This window comes from Passer domesticus, chromosome 1 (assembly GCF_036417665.1).
Source record: "Passer domesticus isolate bPasDom1 chromosome 1, bPasDom1.hap1, whole genome shotgun sequence".
NCBI classification, from domain to species: Eukaryota; Metazoa; Chordata; class Aves; order Passeriformes; family Passeridae; genus Passer; species Passer domesticus.
In genome coordinates, this window is record NC_087474.1 from 76,191,091 (window position 1) to 76,201,767 (window position 10,677).

The 10,677-nt window shown below is 52.7% G+C and overlaps 1 protein-coding gene across 2 annotated transcripts; it reads left to right on the forward strand.

The window, feature by feature from the left end:
* The first annotated feature begins 1,395 nt into the window (after window positions 1–1,395).
* NRN1 (neuritin 1) lies at window positions 1,396–10,368 on the forward strand. 2 transcript variants are annotated; one of them, XM_064425541.1, is made up of 3 exons: window positions 1,396–1,980; window positions 6,091–6,235; window positions 9,053–10,368. In XM_064425541.1, exons 1-3 carry the CDS (start codon window positions 1,926–1,928, stop codon window positions 9,282–9,284), a joined length of 432 nt encoding a protein of 143 aa, XP_064281611.1. In that variant the 5' UTR covers window positions 1,396–1,925; the 3' UTR covers window positions 9,285–10,368. The 2 variants fall into 2 exon arrangements, with proteins under 2 accessions (XP_064281611.1, XP_064281604.1); XM_064425534.1 differs by lacking the exon at window positions 1,396–1,980 and adding an exon at window positions 4,993–5,564.
* Window positions 10,369–10,677: the final 309 nt, after the last annotated feature.

The window sequence follows — 10,677 nt, forward strand, 5'->3', positions numbered from 1 at the left end:
CACAGCCCCTGGCCTGTGCCTTGCACTTCATTCACTGCCGTGTGCCCACGTGCTGAGCTGGCTCTGAGAGCTGGCTGAAAATGAACCCTTTTTTTTTAATTCCTCAGATTAGTTTTCAGCCAGCTCTGTCCTCTAATTCTTCTCTCTGTCCATAGTGGAAATCTATAAATAGGAAGAAAAGGTGGAACTAAAGGAAATTATGGGAAGGCATAGAGGTGGCAAGCCAGCATTTTTCATCTGCAGGGCCCAGCTGACGACTGGCGTAGTTACCCAAAATTACCCTTGCCTTTGAGTTGGAGAAACAGAGCCTGGGGGTTCATGATGGCTTTGAGGGGATGCACATGCAGGCTGTCACTGCACACATTAGGGAGACCTAAAGAGGCAGTGGCATTCCCCAGCACTATTTTGTGAATGGAGCTCTCAGCAAGGAAGCTTTCCCTCTTGCCCTCCAGTTCCTTTGCTCTTAGCTGCACTGTCATTTAACCCCCTGCAATCCCTCTCCTTGCCGGGTGGCTGCATTTGCAGCCCATGCGGGTCGTGGGTCCCCGGCCTGGCAGCTGCTGTCATTCAGGTCTGACTATTGACACGAGTGGTTTGTAAAAGAGAGGGACCAATAGCTGGTCCAGGACCCTGCAGCACAGCCAGCACAGCAGGACTGCAGGCCTGGGGGAGCTGGGAGGAATGGAAGGCAGCAGTAATTTTCACTCTGACGAGCCCCCTGGAGATGGCAGATGAAGGTCAGGGCTGAGCTGGGCAGGGGGGAAACTGTGCAGTGCAAGAGCCACGGGAGAAGGCTGCAGGGGTTTTCTCTGATTACTTTGTGCTGGAAGAAGCCCATGCTGGCACCTTGAGGTCCCTGTCGTGCTGCTGGGTGGCCTTGAGGACGGTCCCGGGAGAGTGCCTTGGTGACGGAGTACCCCAGAACGAGCCTTATCCCCGGCAGGGCTCATCGGGGCCTCGGGCGGCCCCATGCCCTCCACGCAGCCCCATCACACCTGTAGCCTGTCCCCAGAGGACGGGGTGCCATGGCTGGGTGCCACGGTCCCGGCCGCGGGACAGCCCCACCGCGCTGTCCCACGCGTGACCCCGTTGTGCACGCCACCCTCTGCGGTGTCACCGCCGGGCTGCCGCCGCCGGCACTGAGCGCCGGCAAAAAGGCCGGGAGAGACCATTCCCCCTCCTTCCCCGCTCCCCCCCAAACCTCAGCCCGAGGGTGACGTCATGGTGGGGGAGGGGCGGGCAGGGGGAGGGGACCCCCGCACGTCCCTGTCCCCCTGCGCGGCGCGGGGGCCGGGCCGGCCAGCCCCGACGGGGCGGCCCCGGGGGCGGGGGGGCCCTGCCGTGCTATCCCCACCCCCGGGGGGCGGCTCCTCCGCGTGCGTGTCTGTGTGTCTGTGTGTCCGTGTCTGTGTGTCCCCTCCCGCCCCCGCAGCGCTCCCGCCCCGGGGGGACGGTCCCGGCTGCCGCCCCCATCGCCACCACACGGGGCAGGAGGAACGCGGGGAGCGGGGGGAGTTTCTCGGCGATTTATGGGGCGGGGGGACACGGGGAGAGCGGGTGAATCCAGCCTGTGATGCCTATAAATGGCGCTCCTCTTCCAAGGTGCACATTTATAAAAAAAAAAATATAAGAAGGGGGGAAAAAAACCCGGTCGGTGTCATCCCCCCACGTCAGGGCCGGTGGTGGGCGTGAGGCTGTACTTCCTCCGCCCCCTCCTAATGGAGCGAACCATTCCCAGCCAGCCTTCCTCGCCCTCTCCCGCTGCCTCCCTCTTCCTCTCCTTCTCCTCTTGTCTCCCCCCCTTGTCTGCAAAGTCCTCCGCTGCTCGGAACTTGTTGGCAATGTCTATTTTTCAGCTTTCCCCCACGTTCTCCAAAGTAACTATTTAAAGATCTGCAGCCGCAAATGGTTTTACTAAATGTAGGATGGGACTTAAGTTGAACGGCAGTTATATTTCTCTGATCCTTGCTGTGCAGATAGGTAAGTGGACTGCCAAATTCCGTGTCAAGTTGTGCGCGCCCCAGCCCGGCTGGAGCCTGCGGGAAGGAGCGGAGCGTCGGGATAGCCCGCGCGGGGGGCCGCGCTGCGGGGCGGTGCGGTGCGGTGCGGGGCGGGCTGCGGGACCCCGCGCTGCGCTCCGCGCCTTCCCTCCGCCGCCGCAGCTCCGCGCTCCGCCGCGCTCGCCGGGCACGGGAGCCCGCGGGAAAGCGAGCCGGGTGCTGATTCCTCGTAGACCACTTTTGGTTTTCGTTTTCCTAAAGCGGTGCATGCTCGCTCGTACTTCGCTTTTTATTTTCCCTCCGCCTCTTCTTCCTTCTTTTCCCTCCTTTTCTCTCGGTCCCCACGAGCGGTTGCGTTTGTATCTGGTTTTCGGATGTCCCCTTCCTTCCCTTCCACTTACAGTTTGGTGACTCCAGTGCTAAGAAATTTTCCTCCTCTCCCCGAGGGACAGAGAAATAAGAACGGAGACAAAATGTCTTGCGAGAGATCTAGCTGGAAAGTTTTTTGGGTTTTTTTTGCAGAAAATCAGGGGGACAAGCGAAGGTCTCCCTTTGGGAACCAGAACGTTTTCCCATTCGTAGAGCATCTTAAAACCAAAGAAAACCCATCACTAAATTAAAGGAAATAATGAACTGGAATGCAGCGATTAAACAAATAAAAATGACTTTAAAAAATCGCTGAGTCCCACCGCCCAGTCGTTAATTTTGTGCTTGTAGAAGACCTGTCAAAAATCGAGCAGGTCCAAAAAAATTCTATATATGCTGTTACTTAAAATAGAACAGGTTTCTTTTCATGCCGGTGTGTATTTTCTGTGCTTGTTGCCGGTTTTGTTCAATATCTTGGGGTTTCAGCCGGTTGCTTTTGTTGGTTTGCTCTCGGGTTCATTTTATACCTTTCTTTCCTGAGATTTTTTTTTTTTTTTTAGTTACGGACATTAAACAATCTCCAAGTTAATGACCACTTTGGTCCTCTATAGGCAAATTTTAAAGATTATCTGCTGGATATGTAGTTTCCCGAGCATGACCCAAAACTGGGTTTTAATGAAAAGGGGATTAAAGCACGTCTTTTATTATCTAGACTGTCAGGTGTGAACAGCTCTTTGAAAATATTTCCCTGCAAAGGAATTCTGATACAATTAAAAAAAAAAAAAAAAAAAAAGATCGGCATTGCTATTTAGAGGTCCTTTTGCTCGGTCACACTCCTCTCCAGAAAACCTCTGCAGAATTTTATGGGTAACAAAGAAAGAAGAAGGAAAAAAAATTGTAAAAGGAGGGGAGAATTAGAAAGGGAGGCAAAAAAACCCTTGAACATTTATTCATCTAATAAAAGATGGGGGGGGAGGGTGTGAAGAAATAGTGCAACGAAATGTTGACCTCTGGGAAATGTGGTTAAATGATGCAAACCCCTACATTCGTATTACCATTTCATTTTAAATAAGGCTGAACTCTTCACAAGGCCAGTTTTTTGTACTGTCACAGAAAGAAGGGGGGAGGCTTTATTTGGATGTTATCCTTAATTTCAATCCTTGCAATTTTTGTTTGTGTGTTCGTTCATTCATTTGGAGGAGGAGGAGGAGGAAGATTTTCTTTCTGCTGTGTTTATTTGGTTCAGCCGAGGATGGATTTTATTTCAAATTTCAAAAGGCAGCTAGAGTCGCTGGGAAATGCCGTTCCCGGGCTGGCATGAGCATGAGCAGTCATTTGGAAAGTTACCCCCAAATACTGCTGCACACCGAAGGGATGGTGGCGGTGCGGTGGCTTTGCGGTGCCCTGAAAGGGGACAGCTCTGAAGCTCGTGGAGGGCTTTTCTGCGCTCTGCTCCTCCTTCGGTATTTAGGGTAACCTTCCCCCCACCTCCTCCACACCTCCCCACCCCCGGAATCAGCTTCTGCCTGTCGGTGTGGGGCTTGCGAAGGGCCACCGGCTTTGCCCCGTCCCCGGTAAAGGCTCGTGTGAAATGGATGCTCGGCTCGTTCCCAAAATGTCTATGCACCGGGACGTAAAAAAAAAAAAAAAAAAAAAAAAAAAAAAAAAAAGGGGGGGGGCGGGCTGGCGGGCGGGAATGATTTATTTATTTATTTAGGATTTCGGCATAGGAGATTGGAGCTGTCCGAAATCCCTGACATCTTGGGAGATGACCGAGCTGGGGGTTGTAGTGGGCTCAATCTCCGCGGAAGGGACAGGAGGGATAGACCAGCCGCAGGACTGGGAGAACGGGAATGGGTTTCGGGAGGGGGCCCGGCCCGTCACGGAGGGCTCCTGCGGTCCTGCTGCATTGCACATTGCTGCACGCTGCTGTCTTCGAGCGGGGGTGCGGGGTGTGGAAGGTCGTGGCAACGGCAAGGCACAAGCGACCTAGTTCATGAGAAATCCCGTTGTCTTTGAACCAGACAGGAACCGTGTCTATCCGCTTTTGCTTTTTTCCTTTTTTTCCCCCTTCCTTATATATATATATATATATATTTAATTTATTGGCGGGTTTGGGGGCAGCTTAGAGCCGGGGATACCCCGTGCGGAGGCGGCGGCACGGGCAGACAGGGCCAGGCTGCCCCTCGGGGGCGAGGGATGCTCGGCTCACCACTGGTCCCAAACGTGACCCCCGCCAACCCTGCCCGTTCCCCCGGCCCCAGTCTGGGGCAGGGCTCCTCTTCGAACCCCGGATTTTCAGCCCAGCCCGACACTTTTTTGCAGAAATTCGTGGCTACTCCCCCTCCGCTGTAGCTGATGGAGCGAGATGGCGCGGGTTTTATAGGACATGGTTTTACCCTCGGGATGGTCTTCGGTTCTTCTCTATTTGTTTGCCTGGCTTTTTTTTTTTTTTTTCTTTTTCCTTTTTTTTTTTCCTATCGCAGCCAATGTCTGGAGCCTGCTGGGGGTTTGATGTGGCGGCTGGTGCTGGTGTGTGTGTGCGTGTGTGTGTGTGTGTAGAGGGGAGTGGCCACCAAGTCATGTTAGCGATGAATCAAACGGCAAGAGGAGGATTTGGGTTGAAACAGTCTCTTTTGGAGTCAGCCATTTAGCCTGTAACCGGTACCCGGCAAGGAAACACACGCACACACAAACCCGTCACAGCCATTCCCTGGGGACACGGCGCGGGAGGCGTCCCCGCCCGACGGTGTGGGCGGCAAGGGGCTCCTCCTCAAGGGACGGGGGAAGCCCCTTCCCGCCCCCGCTGGCCGCAGCGACATCCCCGGGCCTAGGGACACCGCGGCGTCCCCGGCTCCCTCCCGCCGCGGGCAGGAGGGCGGCTGGCGGCCGTGCCCGGGTACCCCGGCATGTGCGGGATGCCGTGCGGCGACACACGCCCTGCCGAGGGTCCCGCGTCCCGTCCCGTCCGGTCCCGTGTCCTCTCAGGGCACGCAGGAGGAGCCCGTAACTCATTTTCTTCCCGCCTTTGCAGGCGGTTGTTCTTGTGTTGGTTCCTGCTGCACTGAGCCGGATGCCCTCGGCTGGAGCCATCCCGAGGGATGCCCGGGCAGCGGGTTTGGGGGAGCGGGGCTCGCCCCGGCCGGGTCCCGCCCTGCCGTCCCCAGCACAGGCACGGCCGGCTCGGCACCCCCGCAGGTGTCTGCGTGATGTCACTGTCCCTTCTTTGAGTGTCTCTATCGCAGCTCTTTCTAGTGATTTTTTATTATTTTTTATTTAATTTTTTTTTTCCCGCTGCGCCTTGCACGGTGTTTGCCCAGCGACCTGGGCAGTAGGGAGCGTGTGCGTGCGCCTGCGTTTGTACGGAGAAACGCTCCTGCTGCTTCCAGGAGGAATTTTCTAACAAAGGATCAAGTCCGGGGAGAAGCAGGCAGCGCATCTCCACCTCCCCTCCTCCTCTCCCCTTAAAGAAAAAAAAAAAAAAGGGAGGAAAAAAAAAAAAATTAATGAAAGCAACGCCGCTAATCCACAGACACCGAACCCTCCGGTACTTAAAAAGCAAAGGGCGAAAAGCCCCTGGCTCACCTCCTCGAGTGCGATGGCGAGCCTGGCTCGGTCCCGCCGCTCCTCTCCTGCCCCGGGTCGCGCTTTTAGCAAGGGCTGGGGGCGGGCGGCGGGAGGAGAAGGCGAGAGGCGAGTCCTGACCTGTGCCCCTGCCCCGCAGCGTACCTGGTGCAGGCGGTGAGAGCGGCGGGGCGGTGCGATGCGGTCTTTAGGGGCTTCTCCGATTGTTTGCTGCGGCTGGGCGATAACATGGCCAACTACCCGCAGGACCTGGACGACAAGAGAAATCTCCAAACGATCTGCGCGTAGGTCTTTCCTCTCTTCTTCGGGGCCGCGGGGGGACAGTGGGGGTCACCCGGGGCTGGGCGAGGGGGGCGAGGCCGGATGGTGGCGGGAAGGAGGGAAGGAACACAAGTAACGCTTTGGGGTTACGCTTTGGGGTTGGATTCTCCGCTCCAGGGTCCCTCCAAGCTCACTGTCACAGGGACAGGCCGGGCTTGGGGAACAGCGAAGTCTGGAGGGAATCTTTTACAACCTCCTTTTTTTTTTTTTTTTCCCTATCTCTTTTTTTGCCTCCATGAATCTGAGGTTTGTTTGTTTTGGTTTGGTTTTTTTTGTTTTTGTTTTTTTTTTTTGTTTTTTTTTTTTTTTTTGGTTGGGTTTTTTTTCCTGGTTTGTTTTCTTATTGCTTATTGGGGTTTTTTTGGGGTGGGGGGGGTTGTTTGTTTTGGTTGGGTTTTTTTTCGGGTTTTTTTCTTTTTTTTTCTTTTCCCTAATTAGCTCCTTAGCTCCTCATTCGTATTCTTTCCCTTCCCCCCATCCGCACTGGGGTGCTGACATTAGCGGCCCGGGGATCGTTATCCCTTTCCTTATTGCTGCCTGCGGGACTCGCTCACCCTGCGGGCTCCGGGCTCCCCCCGAGGCCGCTGCGATGCTGCCCGCCCCGGCCGGGCACAGCCGGCGCTGGGGAGGCGGCCCCTGGGAAAACAAAACGTAATTAAAAAGGGAAGGGCCCTGTCATGATATGAATCGCCCAGCGGCAGAGAGGCGGCCGTCCCAGCGCCAGCTCTCTCCTGCCACCTCCATGGCCCCGGGAAAAACCATTTGCTCCCAGTTTCGCCCTGCTCCTGGCACAGAGGGGACAGGAAGGAAAGGGCAACGATAAAGAGGAATAATAATAACAATAATATTATTAATAATAGTAGTAATAATAATGATTATAGCAATAACAACAGCAACAAAAATATTAGGAGGAGAAAAAGAGCTTGCCTTGCAAAATCATGTCCCGCACAGGGAGGAAAAGTCGAGCATTTTCGATATGTCTGGGAGGAAAAAGGAAAAAACCGCCACAAAAGAACAAAACAAAAAAAACCCCAAACCCAAACCACACACATTAAAAAAAAAAAAAAGGCGGTTGCAGGATTGCAGCACAAGGTGGGTTTTTTTTCCTTTTTCAGTACAAAATCCCTCCGTTAAAAAAAAAAAAGGAAAGAAAAAAATAAATATTTAGAAACGAGATAGTCTCTATAGTATCTTTAGATATAAATAAGTTTAGAATAGTTTTGGGGTTTTATTTTGCTCCGCAAAAATCAGGAAATGGGAAGACATGAAATGGGAAGGTGAGAAGGAAAGGAAAGGAAAGGAAAGGAAAGGAAAGGAAAGGAAAGGAAAGGAAAGGAAAGGAAAGGAAAGGAAAGGAAAGGAAAGGAAAGGAAAGGAAAGGAAAGGAAAGGAAAGGAAAGGAAAGGAAAGGAAAGGAAAGGAAAGGAAAGGAAAGGAAAGGAAAGGAAAGGAAAGGAAAAAAAGTGTGAAGAGACTCTGTACCACTCCTCTCTCCCTCAAACACCTAAAAAGGCTGGCACCTCCTGTAAATGCTGTTTACTTTGTGTCCTGCAACAGAAATAAATAACCAGGGGCAGCAGGGTCCTGATATGGTATCTTGTGCCCTCGAGTGCCAGATCAGATGTTATCCTGATCTCTAAAGATAACTCTTTTCCAAGAAAGATCCTTTTCCCGTCCACCTTCCACCATCCGATTGCCTTCGCCCTGTGCCGGGATGTGTATTGAAAAAAGATGGTGAAAGATTTAATTTTCCTTTGGGAGATGCAATTACAGCAGAAATACTGCAGGAGAGGCACACTCTCAGACTCTGGCTTCTCAGTATCTCATTATTTATTACAAATGTAGCAAACATTGGGAGTCTACAACCAGCTTAGAGTGCTCATAAATTAGAGGCAGTAGGACTACTTTGGAAAGGAAAAAAAAAAAAAAAGGAAAATAAAGAAAATCAAGACCCAGTTTCGCAGACGTCTGCCTTGAGGCGTGGGGGGAAAAGAAGGCGGAGGGCAGATTCGGGGTGATTTTCCATAACCCAGACATGGAGAGGAAAGATCCTTCACTATCCTCCCCATGCGGTCCATGGGAAGACGGGTGTCTGCCCCGGCGACAAACGCCGGTCCAGTCCTCGTGAAGAAAGGAATTGGGGGGGAAAAAAAAAAAGCGGGGGACAAATTTGTGCGAATAGCTGGAAATAATTATAGAAAAGCGAATCTCCTCCCTGCCTATAGACGCCTGGCCACGGATCAGGGGTGGTTCCCGCTGCCCTGCTGCGGGTCGGTGCGAAGCGGAAGATGCTCCTTCTTCCTTCTCCTACCCTTCCTGCTTCTCCTGCTCTTCCCCCTTGAGCTTTTCCTGCAGTAAGGGCCTTTTCCCGCCCCGGGGAATCCCTCCCGGGGGTTTCCACACGCCGCACCCCAAAGGGAGCCTTTCCCACCCCCATCTGCCCGCTCCCACCCGTGACGAGAAACCCTCGGGACGAGCCCGCGGGCTCCTGGGCTGGCTCCTGGCAGCCGAGGGGTGCATGTCCCCGTCAGGCAAAGACCCCTCCGCCAGAAACCCGGCAGAGCAATGTTTGCAGCACCCTGACAGGGCTGGTGCCGAAGGCGGGGCTGGGGATGGGGGGGACCCCCGAACCCTCAGCCGGCGGCTCCTCCCCGCCGGCCCAGCCTCCCCTTTCGGCACGCCCGGCTGGCTGCGCCGGCGGAGGAGGGGGCGAGGGCGGCCCCTCCCCGGGAAGGTGGGTGCGTGCCTCTTTTGACGCCGGCTGCTCTCCCTTGCTGCAGGTACTGGGATGATTTCCACGCCTGCACCCTCACAGCGCTCACCGATTGCCAGGAAGGAGCGACAGACCTCTGGGAGAAATTGAGACGGGAATCCAAAAACCTCGATTTCCAAGGCAGCTTATTTGAACTGTGCGGAGGCGGCAGCGGCGCGGCACCGTCCCTCCTCCCGCCGGCCTTGCCCCTGCTCCTGGCGGCTCTGTGGGCCGCCCTAGTGACCTGGCTGCCTTTCTAGGGGGGCGAGCACACTCACACCCACACCCTCTCCATGTGCTGGATCTATAGAGGAAGTGTCCATCCGTTGCTTTGGGGACGTTGTGCTTTTCTGTGGTTGATGATGATGATGATGGTGGTGGTGGTGGCTGATGATGGTGAAACACCCATGTAGGACTGTGGAAGCGTTCTCCCTTTTTTTTTTTCCTTTTTTTTTTTTTTTTTTTTGTGTTTTATTTGCCAAATCTTACCAAACAGGCAGCGGCGCGCAGCCCAAATCGGACCTCAGCTTTACTATCGCTTCGAATCAAAAATAGAGAAAAATATAAAGAAACTAACTCGAGCCCTCGTTGTGCAAACGCAATCTCAGGAACGGCTCTGGGCCACCTACTGCTAAGGCTGTAATCGGCCGGGTACCTCCCGGCGAGCCACGGGCTCCGCTAAAAATGTGGCAGTGTGCGAGGCGAGAACAAAAACCGCAGACAGGAAAAGGCACTGGCGAGAAATCCAAGGTAGATGTCCACGTGTGAAGCATATGGTGAATAATTCACAATCTCTCATCTTTCCTCCACAGTCGCTTGTTTTTTTTGGTCATTCCACTGGGAAAAAAAATTAAAAATAAATAAAAAAGAACATTTTTTCCTCAAGGGGAAAAGAGAGCGAGAGAGGGAGAGAAAGAGAGGGAAACGAACAGCTAAGGAAGGAAGGAGCAAGAGAAAGAAAGATGTATCTAAATGCCCGGAGGAATGACGGAATGCTGCTAACATCTCTGAGAGTTTACCTTTACTTGCTGTTCGAAGGCATCTTTCCGAATTCACTGCCTTTAATTTTTTCCTCCTCTTTGTTTTAGATGTTACACATAACAGTAAAATACCTGAATATCCAACCGTAGAGATCACAAAAAGGGGGCTTAAATGTAAACCTAAAGGAAAAAAAATAACAACAGCAAAATGATTTTGAAAAAAAAAAAGAGCCTTGATTTTAAAAGAGAAGAAAAATGTAATTTAAACAAAAGTTTATTATAAAGTCAATTCAGCAAAAAATAACAAAAAAAGATTTGCTACAAAGTATAGACAGAAGTATAAAATAAAAATTATTGTTTGAAATGAGGGTGTCGTCCTTTTTATAAAATATGCCTAGAGTATCTTGGAAAGGACGGGGGTTTTAAGGCGAGGAAGTCTAAATCTTGAACCCATCCCTTGACGAGCACGGCAATTTCAGTTCAAACAAGGACAGGGTGCCTCAATCGCTTAGTCGAAGCCTTTCTCTCTCTCTCTTTTTTTTTTTTTCTCTTTTTACTTTCCCCTTTCTTTTGCTCCTTAAAAACATGCTGTAAACCCTCCCACCCTCCTCCTCCCGGCGAAGCCGCGCGCCGCAGCAGCCCCGTTTTCCCGTTTTCCCGTTTTCCCGGGAGC